Consider the following 16,948-nt stretch of genomic DNA (forward strand, 5'->3'; position numbering starts at 1 on the left):
TTGTAAAGCACAATCAAGAAAACCTGCATCTCCTGATTAAGAGCCGAATGTCATTACATAGTGACAAGTTAATACATACTGAAGTAGTCAGTATGTAGTCAGTATGAAGTAGTCGTAGCTTAATAAACTGGGTAGCTACAATTGCTACTTGAAATGTGCTCTACTAGACAGAGTTAAAGAATGGTAGTATCTAGGGGCACCTGAGTGGCTCAGTTGGTTAAGCGTCCGACTTCAGCTCAGGTCACGATCTCAGTCTGTGGGTTCGAGCCCCACATCAGGCTCTGGGCTGACGGCTCAGAGCCTGGAGCCTGCTTCTGTGTCTCCCTCTCCCTCGGCCCCTCCCCCATTCATGCTCTGTCTCTCTGTCTCAAAAATAAACGTTAAAAAAATAATAATAAAAAAAAAGAATGGTATCTATTTCAAACTCGCCTGTATCTGATACATATGGTACCTTAAATTTTTTAAGCATTACAGATTTTCTTTTTTTTTTTTTTTAATTTTTTTTCAACGTTTATTTATTTTTGGGACAGAGAGAGACAGAGCATGAACGGGGGAGGGGCAGAGAGAGAGGGAGACACAGAATCGGAAACAGGCTCCAGGCTCTGAGCCATCAGCCCAGAGCCTGACGCGGGGGGCACGAACTCACGGACCGCGAGATCGTGACCTGGCTGAAGTCGGACGCTTAACCGACTGCGCCACCCAGGCGCCCCTAAGCATTACAGATTTTCAATGAATCAAGAAAGAAGCCCAACCACTAATTATATATAAAGTATTTATTTTTATGCACATATTTACCTACAAAATTTACAGAAAATAAAACAATGCCGAATATATAGAATACCCTCTTATGACTTCGTAGGAGCAGAGGGTTTTATTGCTGCAGCTTAAAGAATTAAAATTTTATACACATGAAAGCCAAGATCAACACATTTAAGTGGTAGCCTTGCTAAAAAGTTTGTGTCCTGTTAACTGAATTTTCAGCTTTATGGTAAATGGAATTTAAAAGACAGCTTGTGAAATAATTTAAACCTTTTCAAAATCTTCTAGTAAACAGGTAAAAGGCACCTCCAGTTCTTTAAAATATTTACAGCAATCCTAATAGTTTCAGTTTCAGGGCTATTATAGTACATGTGGCTAATATGCATACACAGTATGTCATTAACACTCTCTGAACAGTGAGAACCGTGGACTCGGGTTTGTGGTGCCGCTCCCACGTGACCTTTGTGATGGAGGGGCTGATCAATTACACCTGTGCAACACTAGTGTCACAGCCACGTCCACCACAGCATAAAATCCAATTATCTAAAACAATGACTATCGAATTCCCAGACATTACATAATTTATAACTAAACTTGTATATTCAGAAGCCTTTGTGGAGTGTTCTTAAAATTAATTAAAAAACATAAAGTATATTCAGCGTTAAACGAAAACAATGAACAGGAAACTTACTAACACAATAGTGGCTGAAATTCACTATCTGGCTTAATGAAAACTGTTTCTCAAAACGTCTATAATTTGTTACAACGTACACAATGGAGAGAAGTCTTCCTCAGTTTAGGCTCAATCCGATGTTTTTCTTGCATTATGATTAGAACAGAGGAGTGTAAGAATGAAAGGCACAGCTATGCAGGATAGCTGGGTTTAAAGAGCTGTGGGGATGGCAAACAGATGTTCCTGAAATACTGGTGCAGGAGAACAGAGTCCGAGTAACATCTCCCTCTGTAACATTGGCATTGATTTGCTATTTACAGTAGTTTGCAAAAATACATTATAAAAACTGGATGAGGTTCTGTTTCTAAGTTTAACTTAGTAACATACAGACATACTTCATCTGCAAAAGTCTCTGCAGGGTCTGAAGTACTAAAGTGACACTAATACTGAAACACAGATAATCAAAGGTACCGAGCCAGAGAATGCGAGCCATCATCATCAAGATCACCTGGGTAAATATTGCACACTTCTTGTCAGTTGTTGCTATGACCTTCACATATCCAACTGTAAAAGGAATCCTTTATGGCTTTTTGCTCAATCACTTATTTGAAGAAAGGCTGTTGGAGGTCCCATAACAACGAGCGTACATTGTCATTGAACATGAGGCCTAGGTTTCAAAATGAGTTTTCCTGTCTGTAAAGATGAAAAAAAATGTTTCAATACACAGTTCTATTAAAAATATCACTTCTCCATAAACCTTAAAGTGCATTTGAAGGGTATCAGAACACCCCTTTATATTAAGTAAAGATTAATCAATAGTTACGTTTTCAAAGTTTTCCTTGTGTGGAGCATTCTTTCTGAAATCTTCATCACTTTAAAACACAATCTGTTTGATGAATTCCCTGTCCACTGGCTACCTAAAAACCGACCAATCAACCCAATGAATAACATCCCAACATGTATAAACCAATTCATGCTCCTTGCCAAATGGACGTTTATAAAACATAAATGTATTTGAGCAAAAACATTTTTCCTTTTCCAACATTACATTTTTAATTCCAAGTGAAAATGTAAACCAATGGTTGGAGTACTGGACACTCACAAACTCAGTGTTAAGTGGATATAACTCTTCTGTGAGGCCAACGGTCTTTTTTTTTTTTTTTAATATAAGCTCTACACCCAACGTGGAGCTAGAACTAATGATCCCAAGATCAAGAGTCACATGCCCTATGGACTGAGCCAGCCAGGTGCCCTGGACCAACTGTCTTATTTATCCAAAAAAAGGGTACATGCCACATAATCCAAATAGTTCTACTTCTGGGAATTTTTCTGAACGAAACTGGACTTGAGTGTAAAGCTGTACACAAAAATGGTACTAATTCTTTCATTCAATATCTACTGAGTGCCTACTATGGGCCAGGCCTTGCATGAAATGCTAGGGATCCAGGAATGAACAAGACAGACTCTCTGGTCCTCTTGGAGCTCAAGTTCTGGCAGAGAATACAATACGTAATATAGAAACTGTGGAAACAACTGTATGACGAACAGGGCATTATATCATGATGCGTCCGTAAAATGGGACAATACATGATTAAACAAAAGACCCTAACTATGACAGTGTGGGTAAAAAGCCCAAAACCCTGCATGCGATTCACATGCAATACATGGTGGCTCTTGGAGCCTAATATTGGGTCAAAGAAGCAGGTCTGAAAATTCCTTAATATCTTTTATGAGAAGTGAGAATGTGCAACATAATATAAGACACCTTTGGTTGCTGAGACTCCAGTATCCTCAGGTCAAAAGTGCTGTCCAGGGGCGCCTGTGTGGCTCAGTCGGTTGAGCATCCGACTTCGGCTCAGGTTATGATCTCAGGATTCTGGGTTCGAGCCCCACACTGGGCTCTGTGCTGAGAACTGGGAGCCAGGAGCCTGCTTCAGATTCTCTGTCTCCTTCTCTCTCTGCCCCTCACCACTCACACTCTCTCAAAAATAAACTTAAAAAAAAAAAAAAAAAAAGTGCTGTCCAGATTCTGGTCACCTTAAGATTCTCCCTTTCACTTCATTTTCAGCCATTTGATTTTTGACAATTCCTTGACACACTGGTAGAACTTGGACACTAATTTTTTCACTGTTTTGTTGAGGTACAATTTATATACAGTTAACTGTTCAAACCTTGTGTACAGTTTTATGAGTTTTAACAAATATATATGGCCACATAGCCACCACTCAGATCTAGCTACAGAACATCACCACCCAGAAAGTTCCTCCATGCCCCTTTCTAGTCAATGGCAGCTCCATTCCTTACACAGACATAACCACTTACCATAAATTCTGCCTGTCTCTGATCTTTACACAAATGGAATACTAGTGTGTGTCCTTTTGCATCTACTTCTTCCACTCAACGGGTGTGAGATTCATCCATGTTACTGTTTCAGTAGTTTGTATCATTTTATATTGTTGATTACAACATAAAATATACAGTATTCCACTGCATGAATAGACCATTTGTTTTATCCACCGTTTTAATCTATTTTAAATTACATGAGTAAGACGTTAATATAATCTCATTTTTTATGTTTTTTAAAAATTTTGAGAGAGAGAGAGAGAGAGAGAGAAGCATGCACGCATGCACAGGGGAGGGGTAAAGGGGGAGTGGGGAGAATCCCAAGCAGGTTTCATGCTATCAGTGCAAAGCCTGACATGGGGCTCAAATCCACACACTGTGAGATCATAACCTGAGCCAAAATCAAGAGCTGGAGGCTTAACTGACTGAGCCACCCAGGCACCCCTAATGTAATCTCGTTATTAAAAAATTCAGGGGCGCCTGGGTGGCGCAGTCGGTTAAGCGTCCGACTTCAGCCAGGTCACGATCTCGCGGTCCGTGAGTTCGAGCCCCGCATCAGGCTCTGGGCTGATGGCTCAGGGCCTGGAGCCTGTTTCCGATTCTGTGTCTCCCTCTCTCTCTGCCCCTCCACCGTTCATGCTCTGTCTCTCTCTGTCCCAAAAATAAATAAAAAACGTTGAAAAAAAAAATTTAAAAAATTCAAATACAGGGGTGCCTGGCTGGCTCAGTTGGTGGAGCATATAACTTTTGATCTCAGAGTTTTGAGTTCAAGCCCCATGATGGGTGTAGAGATTACTTAAAAAGAGAAAATAAAAAATGCAAATGCTGCTAAACAAAATCCTTCCTTCCATCTATCTCAAATTCTAGCCCTCTTACAGAAGAAATCAGTTTTAGCATGAATTCTCCCAGACTGTGTTCTATGGGTTTACATTCATATATATAAATAAAAGCTGGAGTTTTTTTTTTTTTATTGTTTATTTATTTATTGAGAGAGAGTAAGTGAGCATGGGGGAGAGGCAGGGGGGAGGGAGGGAGAGGGGGAGAGGGAGGGAGGGGGAGAGAGAAGGGGGGGGAGGGAGAGAGGATATTCCAGTAAACAAAAATGAGCAAAGAAAAAGGAGACAAACCAAGAAACTGACTCTTAATTATGAAGGAGAAACTGGTGGTTACCAGAGGGGAGGAGGAGGGGGGATTGGTTAAACAGGTGATGGGGATTAAGGAGTGCACTTGTGGGGCTGAGCACCAGGTGATGTATGGAATTGCTGAAATCACTATATTGTACACCTGAAACTAACAGAACACTGTATGTTAACTCTACCAGAATTAAAAAATAAATGGTACTAGGGAAAAAAACAACTGAAAAAAAAATACCAAACTGAGTATATTGTTTGGTAATTTTCTTCTTGCACCTAACTTATCTTGGAGGTCCTTCCATGTCCACATTTACAGATTTACTTGTGCTTTCCTATTTTCCCACCCCCCTGTTGAGAAACATAAAACCTGTTTCCATTTTTTCCATACTGCAAAGGATGCTGCGATGAACGACCGCGTACCTGCCTCCTTGTGTACATGTGATGGTCCCCACTGGGGGGAGATAGAGAAAAGGAGAATGGTTGGGTCGTGAGGCATGCCAATTTTACATCTTACGGGATGATGAAACTGCCTTCCAACACGGCCATACCAGTGTATGTTCGCCACAGGCAGTGTGTGGATGCATCTACTTCAGTCAGCACAGTTCTGGGGGTTTAACTTCTGCCCATGTGACAGGTAGGCAAGACAAACAAATGGAAACTCAGTTTTACCTTGCATTTCCCCAGTTACAAATGAGGCTATTTGTAGTACCGCTTCTATGATTTGACTTACCTTTTCCCACGTATCAAATGTACTATTTGTCTTTTTTTATTGATTTTTAATACATCTTTAAATATTCTGGATTCTATCCTCTACTAGATACCTTTCAAATGTATGTATTTTTTGATCTTGAAAGAGAGAGTGAGAGCGAGCCTGAGTGCACAAAGGGAGGGGCAGAGAGAGAGAGAGAGAGAGAGAGAGAGAGAGAGAGAGAAACTTCTAAACAGAGTCCACGCTGTCAGCATAGAGCCTGAGGTGGAGCTTAATCCCACAAACTATGAGATCATGACTTGAGTCAAAATCAAGAGTCACATACTTAACAGAATGAGTCACTCAGGCGCCCCCCCCCCACCCTTTAAGTTATTTAGTTTTTGCAATAATCTCTACACCCAATGTGGGGCTCGAACTCATGACCCTGAGATCAGGAGTCACATGCTTTTGCCACTGAGGCAGCCAGGTGCCCCACAAATACCTAATCACTACTTAATTTGTTGCCTTTTGCTGTACAAAATTTCCAAATGTTGATGCAACTAAAGGTATCCAACCTCTTCCATGATAGCGTTTCTGTGTCTTAAAAAAGAAAAAGGAGCTTTTCTGCACCAAGATTATAAACATATTCACCTGTATTTTCTTCTAATGCTTTAATTGTGGGATGTGAATGTCTTCTTAAATACATTTACAACCAGGGGCGCCTGGGTGGCTCATTCGGTTAAGCATCGGACTTCGACTTAGGTCGTGATCCCACAAGTTGTGAAGTTTGAGCCCTGCGTTGGACTCCTCACTGACAGTGTGGCGCCTGCTTGGGATTCTCTCCCTCTCCCTCTGCCCCTCCTCCACTCTCATTCTCTCTCAAAATAAATAAATATATATATAAATAAAAAACTTTACCTGGAATTTAGTTTAATTGATGCAGAGATCTAAATTCATTTTTTTCCAAATGAAGTCAATTATCTAAACACTACTAGCCCAATTCTTCCCTTTTGACTTAAAATACTATCCTTACTCTCTCCTAATTTTTAAAAAAAATTTTTTTATGTTTATTTTTTTTTTGAGACTGAGAGAGAGAGCGAGCGAGCGAGCGAGCATGCGCAAGCCAGGGGCAGAGAGGGAGGGAGACACAGAATGGAAGCAGACTCCAGGCTCTGAGCTGGACATGAGCACAGAGCCCGACATGGGGCTTGAACCCACAAACTGTGAGATCATGACCGGAGCCGAAGTCGGACACTCAACCGACTGAGCCACCCAGGCGCCCCCTTCTCTCCTAATTTTTAAAAAATCAGTGTTGGGACTGGTGGCTCAGTTGGTTAAGTGTCCATCTTCTGCTCAGGTCATGACGTGATTCTGTGCTGACAGCTCAGAGCCTCCAGGAGGCTTTGGATTCTGTCTCCTTCTTTCTGCCCCTCCCCGGCCTGTGCACGTGCATGCGTGCACACTTTCTCTCTCTCTCAAAAATCAACAAAGAGGCACCTGGGTGGCTCAGTTGTGTCCAACTTCCACTCAGGTCATGATGTGACTTCAAGCCCCACCTCGGGCTCTGTGCTGATAGCTCAGAGCCTCAAGCCTACTTCAGTTTGAGTCTCCCTCTCTCTCTGTCCCTCCCCCACTTACACTCTGTCTCTCTCAAAGGTAAATAAATGTTAAAAAATTAAAAAAATAAAATAAACATTAAAAAAAATCAAAGTGTTTAGTCTTTATTCTCTTCACTCATAGCAGTGGGCTTCCTGCTCCTAGTATGTTTTTTTCCTCTTTATTCTAATTTTTTATACGAGGTATTACTTAATACATTAAAAAACATTTTTTTTAATGTTTATTTATTTTTGAAGGAGAGAGAAACAGAGTGTGAACAGGGGAGGGGCAGAAGAGAGGGAGACCAAGAATTCGAAGCAGGCTCCAGGCTTTGAGCTAGCAGCACAGAGCCCAACGTGGGGCTCAAATTCATGAGCTTTGAGATCATAACCTGAGCCGAAGTCAGATGTTTAACTGACTGAGCCACCCAAAGCACCCCAATAATTTTTTGATTTGAAGGAAAAAAACACCTTAATAAATAAATAAGCAAATCAAAACCATGAGATTTCTTATCTTTTAATTTTAACTAGGCTCCACCCCCAATGTGGGGTTTGAACTCACCATCCTGAGATGAAGAGTCGAGTGCTCTACTGAATGAGCCATTCGGACACCTGAGATACTCTTCTCTTAATACGTCAAAACCTGATCAACTTTTAGAAACACAGTTGGCTTGTATGTCTGCAGTCTGTTGATCTGAGATCTAATTTAAAATCCTACATACAGAATACCATTAGTTTACAAAACCTACACCCACCAAACTAGTTTTGGCCCATAGTGACCACTCTATATTAGACCTATGATGACTTCAATTATAAGACACTACATGGTGATTTTATGTCATTAAGAAAGATTACACTTGATCTTAGCCAAAAGGCTAAAAAGCGATGTCATTAATAAAGATTAAACTGGGGGTGCCTGGCAGGCTCAGTCAGTAGAGCCTGTGACTCTTGATTTCAGGGTTGTGAGTTCAAACCCCACACTGGCACAGAGCTTACTTACAAGAAAAGACTAAACTGTACAACACCACAAATTATTAGACGCATCTCAATTTCAGAGACGTAAATGTGTATCTTAGGATCAGTGCTATAAAGAATATTCCCACCATTAACCCTTGCCGACTGACAATCTATATTAATGTCTGTTTTACTTAAGCCAAAACCGTTCAGTCCTCTCACGCAGATCTGTAATTTTTTAACATAAACAATACTCACATCGTCACAAGACATGTTGTATTCTGCTAGTACAGTTCGACATCGAGCAGCTATACTGAAAAACTGTGGTCAAAGGAAAATTGATCATATGAGGAATAAGCTTTTAACAACCCCTAGATGATCAAGAAGGTGCTTTAAGCTGCGACTAAAACTCAATTCTGCAAAGGATACATTGACGGCGCAACGACCCGCTTGTGTATTCCAGCAAAAAACAAGCCTATCAGAGTGATACAGCTAATGGTGAAGAATGGGTGATTCCATAATGACGTGAAGAAGGACACCTGAAAAAGAAGAGTTTGAAATATAAAAATGTTCAAAATCTCAGAATACCAACACCTACCTCCCCACTTGTGCTTAAATACATGTTAACATTTTAATCATCTCAAAATACGAGGATTTGAAGAATTCAAAATAATCTTAGTTGTTTTGCTGGCCATAAAAATAATTTGTTTCATATCTTTCACCTAACAAGATAGCAATAATCCCCCCATTCATTCTCAGGACTTGAACCATTACAAATGCATTCCTATAATTAAAAACCATCCTACCAAAAATATTTACTGAACCCTTCCTAGCAAGAAGCAATTTAAAAAAGCACAAGAACGGGGACACCTGGCTGGCTCAGTTGGTAGAGTATCTGACTCTTGATCTCAAGGGCCGTGAGTTCAAGCCCCACATGGGGTATGGAGCCTACTTCAAACAAACAAACAAACAAACAAACAAACAAATCAGAGTCTAAGAGAAACAAAGGGCTAATTTCAGATCTGGGTATAATCAGATGACAGCAGGCAACAGGACAACATGAATACATGGAGACAAGAGTCCAGGATCCAGCACTGGAATAAGAGTGGGCACTGCAGCCAGATGAGTGGGGAATAGAACTTGAAGAAGGAAAGATGTGTTTAAAGTCTGGAAAAATAAATCAAGTGGACTAGTTACTAAATGGGAGCAAGAGAATTAAGCCAAAGGCCTGTGTACCTCACTCTCCTACTGAGAGATGCGTACGTATCTCAAGAAAGAGAACTAAACTTAAAAAAAGCTAGCTGGGGGGCGCCTGGGTGGCGCAGTCGGTTAAGCGTCCGACTTCAGCCAGGTCACGATCTCGCGGTCCGGGAGTTCGAGCCCCGCGTCAGGCTCTGGGCTGATGGCTCAGAGCCTGGAGCCTGTTTCCGATTCTGTGTCTCCCTCTCTCTCTGCCCCTCCCCCGTTCATGCTCTGTCTCTCTCTGTCCCAAAAATAAATAAACGTTGAAAAAAAAAATTAAAAAAAAAAAAAAAAATGCTAGCTGGGCCAGCATGGTATGGGTTAAATAGATTTGTCAGATGAAGAAATGAGAGGCTGAAATATCAGAAACGGAAAAAGCTCCCAGAAGAATAAAATTCTGAATAAAGATTAATAGTCCAGAGGAACGTCTTCGTGAAACCTTTAAGGACAGGAATTTCCACAGGCCAACTCTATTTCACATGGCCTACACCATATAAGCACATATGGTGTCTTAGATGTTAATTTTAACTAGAACAGTCAGTATCAGCTTTCTTTCCTCCATGGCAACAATCAACTGCATCTAAATCCCAATTTCCCCCTTTAGATCAGGCATTTGTGTACCGTCCAGTGGGCTATATTCCTTCTCTCCTCAGGTTCTCCCAGCTAGACACACACTGGCTTTCGAGTCTGCAACTCTTGCTACAGAAACAATTGCTTTTTAAAACTCCTTTCAGGTTTGAGGTTATTAAATACTGAAATACAAAGAGCTAACCCTTAGGCTAATAGTTATATTCTCACCTAATTTAGAAAATTACATTAACTACAGAGTTTTGGGCCTATTTCAAATTACATTTAATTCTGTGTTTTATTAAGATCTCAACTAGCTGAAATCAGCTTATATTTTTCCCAATTAGAAGTCAGATTCATTTCCCAAGACAGACCTTTTCAATCTTCTTGGCAGCCTCCTCACTCTTCCCCTGAAGATGAGCACCAAGCACAGGCTTAAGATCCGACTTTTTTAAACGAACACACAAGAGAGTTTCCTATCTGCCATAAAAACTCCTCTATTAACGTAAAATTCCATCTCCAACCTCCCCTACCTCCTATTCTTTTATATCTCCACCCCAGTGGATAAAGTCAGAGAAACTACATGCTGAATAAACCCCTGGCTGCCTGAATTGCCATTTGGACTGCTGACAAAAGCTGGCTTTTAGGTTTTTCTTCTGTAGAACCTAACAGACTATAAATAAAGCTGGTAGAAGTAGTCTACCTAATTACACTTTAAAAAAGGATGTGGGTTTACGATTTGAGAAAATTACAACATTACCTAAATAAAGCTCCACTGAGGGAAAAAAAACTTCATTGAAAAATGGGAGACTGTGGCTTCTCTAATAAAAAAGCGTGAGTTTGAAATTAAGGTACAAGTTAGAAGAAAGAGGTAGAATTTTGAGAAACACGCTATCAGATTTCATCAAAGGATGCTTCAAGAAATAACATTATGAAATCTGTTATTGCATTTGGTATAGGGATGTTCTTGGACAGTGCCCAATGGGAGATCTCTCAGTGTTTCCTATATTAAATTTCAGGCAGGAAATTTTTTTTTAAAGATAAACGTGGACAAAATTTTTGCTAGCTTATGGAACTTATACATGTGTTCTCTTCACAGGGAAACAAAACCATGGAACTGTGACTTTATTGATTAGGTAACTCAGAGACTAATTTGTAACTCAGTTTTGGCAAGTTTTCTGGCCCACATGGCCTTGTCTGTGACCTGGTTTCCTTCCTGTTTTTGGCCCTCCAATCAGTCTTTTTTATTCTAATCTGACTTTGTTTTACACTTATATTTTGCTATTTTATCATATGTTTCCTGCAAAGTCATCTCAAATACTTTATGGTATGAGGAAAGGAACTACCAAAGACATGTCATAGAAGAAGATGGTATTTTATAATTTTTTAAAGCTGGCACAGATGACCCTAAATGAACAAAGGAGAATAAAGTCAATGTTTACACTGAAATATTTAAAAATATGTGAATATACGTAAAAAGATATGTAAAAAGCTCAGAAATGAAGGAGAAGTAGTGTAAGTGGAGTAATATTTCTTAGGCCTTTTTCCCTGTGAAAGATACTTAATCTACAAGAGCCAACCAAAGTTTTTCTTAAGCAAATGAATATACAGGATATTTTTAATATAAGGATCAATATCACTACTTGTAACAATAGGTAGCATTTGAATAATACTTTACAATGAACAAAGCACCACTACATTACCTCATTTAATCTGCAAAAAATTTTAAATCAAAACTTCTGGGGGCGCCTGGGTGGCTCAGTCAGTTGGGCGTCTGACTTCTGCTCAGGTCATAATCTCATGGTCTGTGGGTTCAAGCCCTGCATCGGGCTCTGTGCTGACAGCTCAGAGCCTGGAGCCTCCTTCGGATTCTGTGTCTCCTTTTCTCTCTCTGCCCCTCTCCCACTTGTGCGCGCTTTCTCTCTCTCTCAAAAATAAATAAATGTAATAAAAAAATAAAAATAAATAAATAAAATAAATCAAAAATTCTACCTTTTGTGTCTCGGGATCTATTAACCAGTTCCAGGCACCAGTAGCTGTACAGACAGATACCACTATGAGAAGCACTGAAGAAAGATAAACATGAAATTAGTAAGGACATAAGCCGTCCACAAATACACAAATCTATAAATGAATAAATGTATACAAATACCACCAATTCCTAATAAATGACAGCCAAAGGATGCAGCATTTTATTAAAATGGGGAATGCACTCAACTGAGGAATTAGGAAACTTGCTGTATGACCTTGAGGAATTCACATAAAAACCGGGATACTTAGTAACTGAGGATAATACTGTCCCTATTAGTTTAGTCAGAACTTTCGAAGATCAATGAAATTAAAAGCAGTAAGAACCAAGATAGTAAAATTTTAATATAAGATTCCATATTATGTAACTTTCAAAGTGCTTTGTGATTTTGCAGATTTTGTAAATTCAAGTTAAAAAACAAAAAACACCTCTCATTTTCAAATGTAAAAAAACCAAAGACTCCTTTATGAATGCACGGAGAATTCTGACTAGAGGATTTTGTCTTGCAGACAACTGTCTGCTGTTAGGAATGCGGAGTACACAATCAAGATCAGATTTTCTTTAGAGACTTGAAGATCAGGGTAAAAATGACTGGTAGTAGAACTAAGAAAAGTTTTCTTCCTCCCCACTAAGCTAGAATTATTTTAGGAATTCTAAATAGATCCTAAATAAAACGTAACAGTAAACGGTATTGGGCACCTGGCTGGCTTAGTCAGTGGAGAATGTGACTCTGATCTTGGAGTTGCTGGCTCGAGCCCCACATTGGGTATCGGTATGTGCGTGTGTATGTGTATATATATATGTATATATGTATACAAAAAGGAAATCTTTGAAAAAATTTCTTTTAAAAATAAATGGTACTCCTGGAAAATAATAAAAGTGCACTAAGACTTAGTTAATATTCTGGGTATCAAGCTACTGTCCTTCAGTTAGGATGCAGACAGTGTTAAAATGTAAAGATCAGGATTCAAAGAACAATAGAAACATAGTAAAACTGTATCTAGGATTCCTGGTGATGTACTTTTAGAAGAGGCAAATCATAGGAAAACAATCTTCATTTTAGGTATTTAGTATAGAATCAAATTTTCAAAATTACATTCTCAGCTCAGAACAGACTAAACTCAATTTCTTATAATTCCTTATTTCAAATAAGAAATATATACTACACAGATGCCTCTTTTGAAAAATGAAGCAAAAGCAAAATCAAACCCACCAGAAGGGACCTCAGACACATATTTTTGATTGGTGTATTACCCAAGCTGAAGTCATTTTCACATAAGCACAGAGACCATGAATCACAGAAAAAAATAAAGTACACTCACTATATTATATTTTGTAAGATAGGACATTATCATATACATTTAAAAAAATTTTGGGGGTACCTTCGTGGCTCAGTCAGTTGAGTGGCCGACTTTAGCTCAGGTCATCGTCTCACAGTTGGTGGGTTCAAGCCCCACATTGACAGTCAGAGCCTGGAACCTGCTTTGGATTCTGTGTCTCCCTCTCTCTCTCTGCCCCTCCCCTGCTCATGCTCTCTCTCACACATTTTAAAAAAAAATTTTTTTTACAAAAAAAAGGAAAAAATTTGAAGTAGCAGTGAAATAAGGTTTATGGGGTAATTCCTCCATAAACCAAAGAACTTGAGAAAATCATTACCTGTAAATTCTAACCAATCAGAATCCTCACAGCATACAAATAAAATTTTGCCAATAGATCTAATAAAAACATCACAAACAGTCTTGACACAGAAAACACTCCTAACTGCAATAGTGCTCTCTGGTCCCACAAACTGAATTACACTTTGAAATGCAGGATGTTTTCAACATGTGCTGTTGTACTTCCCTCTTTGCAGGAATTCAATTTAAAAAAAAAAATTTTTTTTAATGTTTGTTTATTTCTGAGACAGAGACAGAGCATGAGTGGGGGAGGGGCAGAGAAAGAGAGGGGAACACAGAATCGGAAGCAGGCTCCAGGCTCTGAGCTGTCAGCACAGAGCCCGACACGGGGCTCAAACTCAGACTGCGAGATCATGACCTGAGCTGAATCCCAGCGTTCAACCGACTGAGCCACCCAGGTGCCCCTGCAGGAATTCAATTTTAATAATATACATCCAAGAACCTAAGACTGGTCCCAACATAAGTAAAGCATTTTGTGTGCTGAGGTCATTACTTGTGTATTTGTCTGCATTTCTTGCGTATTTCCACGGGGTAATAACCACAATTCTTTCAATCCTATTTTGTGTTACTTGTGACATTTTGAATATACAGTTAAAACGTGAATTTGTTTTCTTGGATAGGCTTCCAAACAACACAATCACGCTCTGCTAAAACTAAGGGTAATTTTATAACCTTTGTAAAGTATATGTTAAATATGGTTTTCCTCAATAAAACCTCAACAGTTTATAACGAAATTGTAAAACTGCTAAACAAACTCTTGAAATTATTATATACGTTACTTATCAATACTGTAATATTTAATTTTAAAAGTGCATGTATTTTAACGGAAAAATAAAAATTCAAACACATAAAACACTGTATGGCCAGTTCCTTTTCTTCACAATTTCTTTAGGATGCATTGTTTACAAATTTAAATAAATTTAAAAACTGTCACAACAGGGGCACCTGGGTGGCTCAGCCAGTTAAGCCTCTGACTCTTGATTTCTGCTCCGGTCGTGATCTCACAGTTTATGAGATCGATCCCTAGTCCAGCTGTGCGCTGACAGTGTGGCGCCTGCTTGGGATTCTCTCTCTGCTCCTCCCCCACTCTCTCTCAAAATAAACAAACTTAAAAAAAAAAAAAAAGTAAAAACTGTCAAAACAAAAGGAAATCTTATGGTTTAGTAAAACATTTGTTAACCAAAAATTTTACACAAAAGCAAATCATTGCTAGGCAGAGATAAAAGTATCAAATGTCAGTTTATTTTGCCTTAAAGAAACATTCAAGAACTTACTTCTCCAACGTCCAGTGGCAGGTTGCAAACAATGAATATATTCTGTAAGTCTCCTCTCAAAAGCCTTGAGATCTAGGTAAAGAGATGTCAAATTCCTAATTAGCCACTCTGACGAGTTTGAATCTATTAAGATGAAATTTTAGATACTCTAACTGCTTCAGGTGTTACACGCCAACTTACATGTATCACTGCACTGTTTACTTCGTTTACTATGACAGCTTTAAGCACTTGACAAAAACATTAGATTTCTTTAATTCCAATTTCACATATAAGGAAACTGGCTGGTTCACTTTTAGAAGCTTCGTAAAATGGTATGTGGAAAATCAGCAGCAGCCTCAGCCGGCGCCAAAAGCTAGAATTTTGGGGGTTGCAAATAAAAGGATCAGAATCAGGGCGAGTTTTAATTCTGTTGGAACCAAGAACTTTTAGAACAACGTATTCCCCTAACCTCAAAGGCTTCCAGGTCTATTTGACCGCAATGACCCGATTCCGTTTTCCAGCCCTCATGTTTAATTAATGGCTATGCTTTCTGTCCGGTCTTACTGGACTCCTGATACGGCTAACGGGTGGGTGTGGAAAGACACTCCCCTTTTCTCCCTCTGAATGGGTTACAGGTGATCTTCGTGACACTACTGAAGCTCAAACTCGGAGGCCTTCTAAAAGGGGCGTCCAAGGTGCTCCTGAGTGAGCAAGGAAGGCTCGGTCGCGTTTCTTAAACTTTAAAATGAGATCAAGAGGCACTCCCTTACTCCAGCAGTTACCGGAAACCACAACAGGAATAAAGATACAACTCCCATGGTTATCAATATAAAATAAGGTGAATTAGCATTCACAGAAAGCAAAATGCAAATCTTTGCCAATGAATAAAAACAAAAGCAGCACAGAAGAGGGGCTCCCGGTCCAAGCTGCGGTGGGTGGGGGGAGAGGGGGGATGGGAGAGCTGACGCAACGGACCCCCAGCGCCCTAGGAGGCCAGACGCGCCGGAACCAGCGTCCGGCCCTCTCTGGCCGCCCCTCGGCCCCCAAGCTCCGACCCCCTTCAGTCCATCCTTCTCGGCCTCCTCTCCCCGGGGCGGGGTCCTCGCCACTCCAGCCCCTCCAGAGCCCCGCCGGCTTCCGGGAGGAGCCCGGGACGGGCCCGGGCAACCCAGCAAGCCCACTCTACCTTCCGCCTGCTCCAGCGAGTTCATGTCGGGCGGCAGCTCGGGTCACCGCCGCTGTCCCGTCCGCATCGCAGCTCCCCGGCCCGCGCCCGGCCCGCAGCGCCAGCTCCCACCTCCAACCGCTCCCCGCTGCCCCTCCCCGTCGCACCTCCCCTTACCTACACCCGCTACGCTCATTGGGCATCACTGCCAGACTCCACAACTAATACGGTTTCCTATTGGTTAACTCCGGCACCGGCCTCGGGGCCTAGCGTTGGACGGTCAGCCGGAGGGACCAAGAACTGCCGGCGGCCGAGCTGGTGTAGCGCTGGCGCCGCCGCCTGCCCCGGGGGGGAACTGCAGCCTGTCCGAGCCAGTTCGCTCATAAAGGTATTCTTAGCTTCTTGTCAGGTTCTTTCATTCCTCAAATGTTTATTATTGAGCGCCCATTTCCTTCCCAGCGGTGTCCTGGTCGCTGATGAGGGAATCAGAAATGAACCAGCTACCCTCCCTCTAGCACGTAAGGGAGTGTAGAACAAACTAGAACCTAAATAATGGATTTAGGTAGAGTACCTCTTTCCTTGATAACCTAACTCCTTAAGTAGGTATATTTCCCTTGGTCAATTTTTCTCACCTTACCCGACTTTCATAAATCATAAAGAAGGCAAGCAAAGTATGAGCCCCAGTACCTAGAACTTAAAAAAAAAAAAATCTGTAAGGTATTGACTACATTTATATTTAGTTAAAATGCTTCTTATTGGGTTCCTTGTGGTTATTCATCCAAGAACTATTTATTGCATGATGTTCTAGGCACTGTATTTTATCAGGGATACAGTTATGAGGAAGATAGAGAAGATTTCTGTCCTAAGAGAG

General features: G+C 40.5%; 1 protein-coding gene across 1 annotated transcript; it reads right to left on the minus strand.

Moving 5' to 3' along the window:
• Window positions 1-758: 758 nt before the first annotated feature.
• CNEP1R1 (CTD nuclear envelope phosphatase 1 regulatory subunit 1) lies at window positions 759-16,239 on the minus strand. The gene is made up of 6 exons (XM_025920644.2): window positions 16,099-16,239; window positions 14,934-15,005; window positions 11,947-12,020; window positions 8,575-8,684; window positions 8,404-8,458; window positions 759-2,125 (listed from the first exon to the last, which is right to left on the minus strand). Exons 1-6 carry the CDS (start codon window positions 16,121-16,123, stop codon window positions 2,084-2,086), a joined length of 378 nt encoding a protein of 125 aa, XP_025776429.1. The 5' UTR covers window positions 16,124-16,239; the 3' UTR covers window positions 759-2,083.
• Between the last annotated feature and the right edge of the window lie 709 nt (window positions 16,240-16,948).

The sequence above is a fragment of the Puma concolor genome, chromosome E2, assembly GCF_028749965.1.
Source record: "Puma concolor isolate L17-30 chromosome E2, mPumCon1.1.hap2, whole genome shotgun sequence".
In the NCBI taxonomy this organism is placed as follows: domain Eukaryota; kingdom Metazoa; phylum Chordata; class Mammalia; order Carnivora; family Felidae; genus Puma; species Puma concolor.

Bases quoted from the DNA above. Each gene is read 5' to 3' on its own strand.
- CNEP1R1 (XM_025920644.2), bottom strand. From the start codon at position 16,123: ATGAACTCGCTGGAGCAGGCGGAAG. The intron at 15,006-16,098 runs GTAGAGTGGGCT...CTCTTTACCTAG, and splicing joins CTCGCTGGAGCAGGCGGAAG to ATCTCAAGGCTTTTGAGAGG. The intron at 2,126-8,403 runs GTGAGTATTGTT...TCATCTTTACAG, and splicing joins ACAACATGTCTTGTGACGAT to ACAGGAAAACTCATTTTGAA.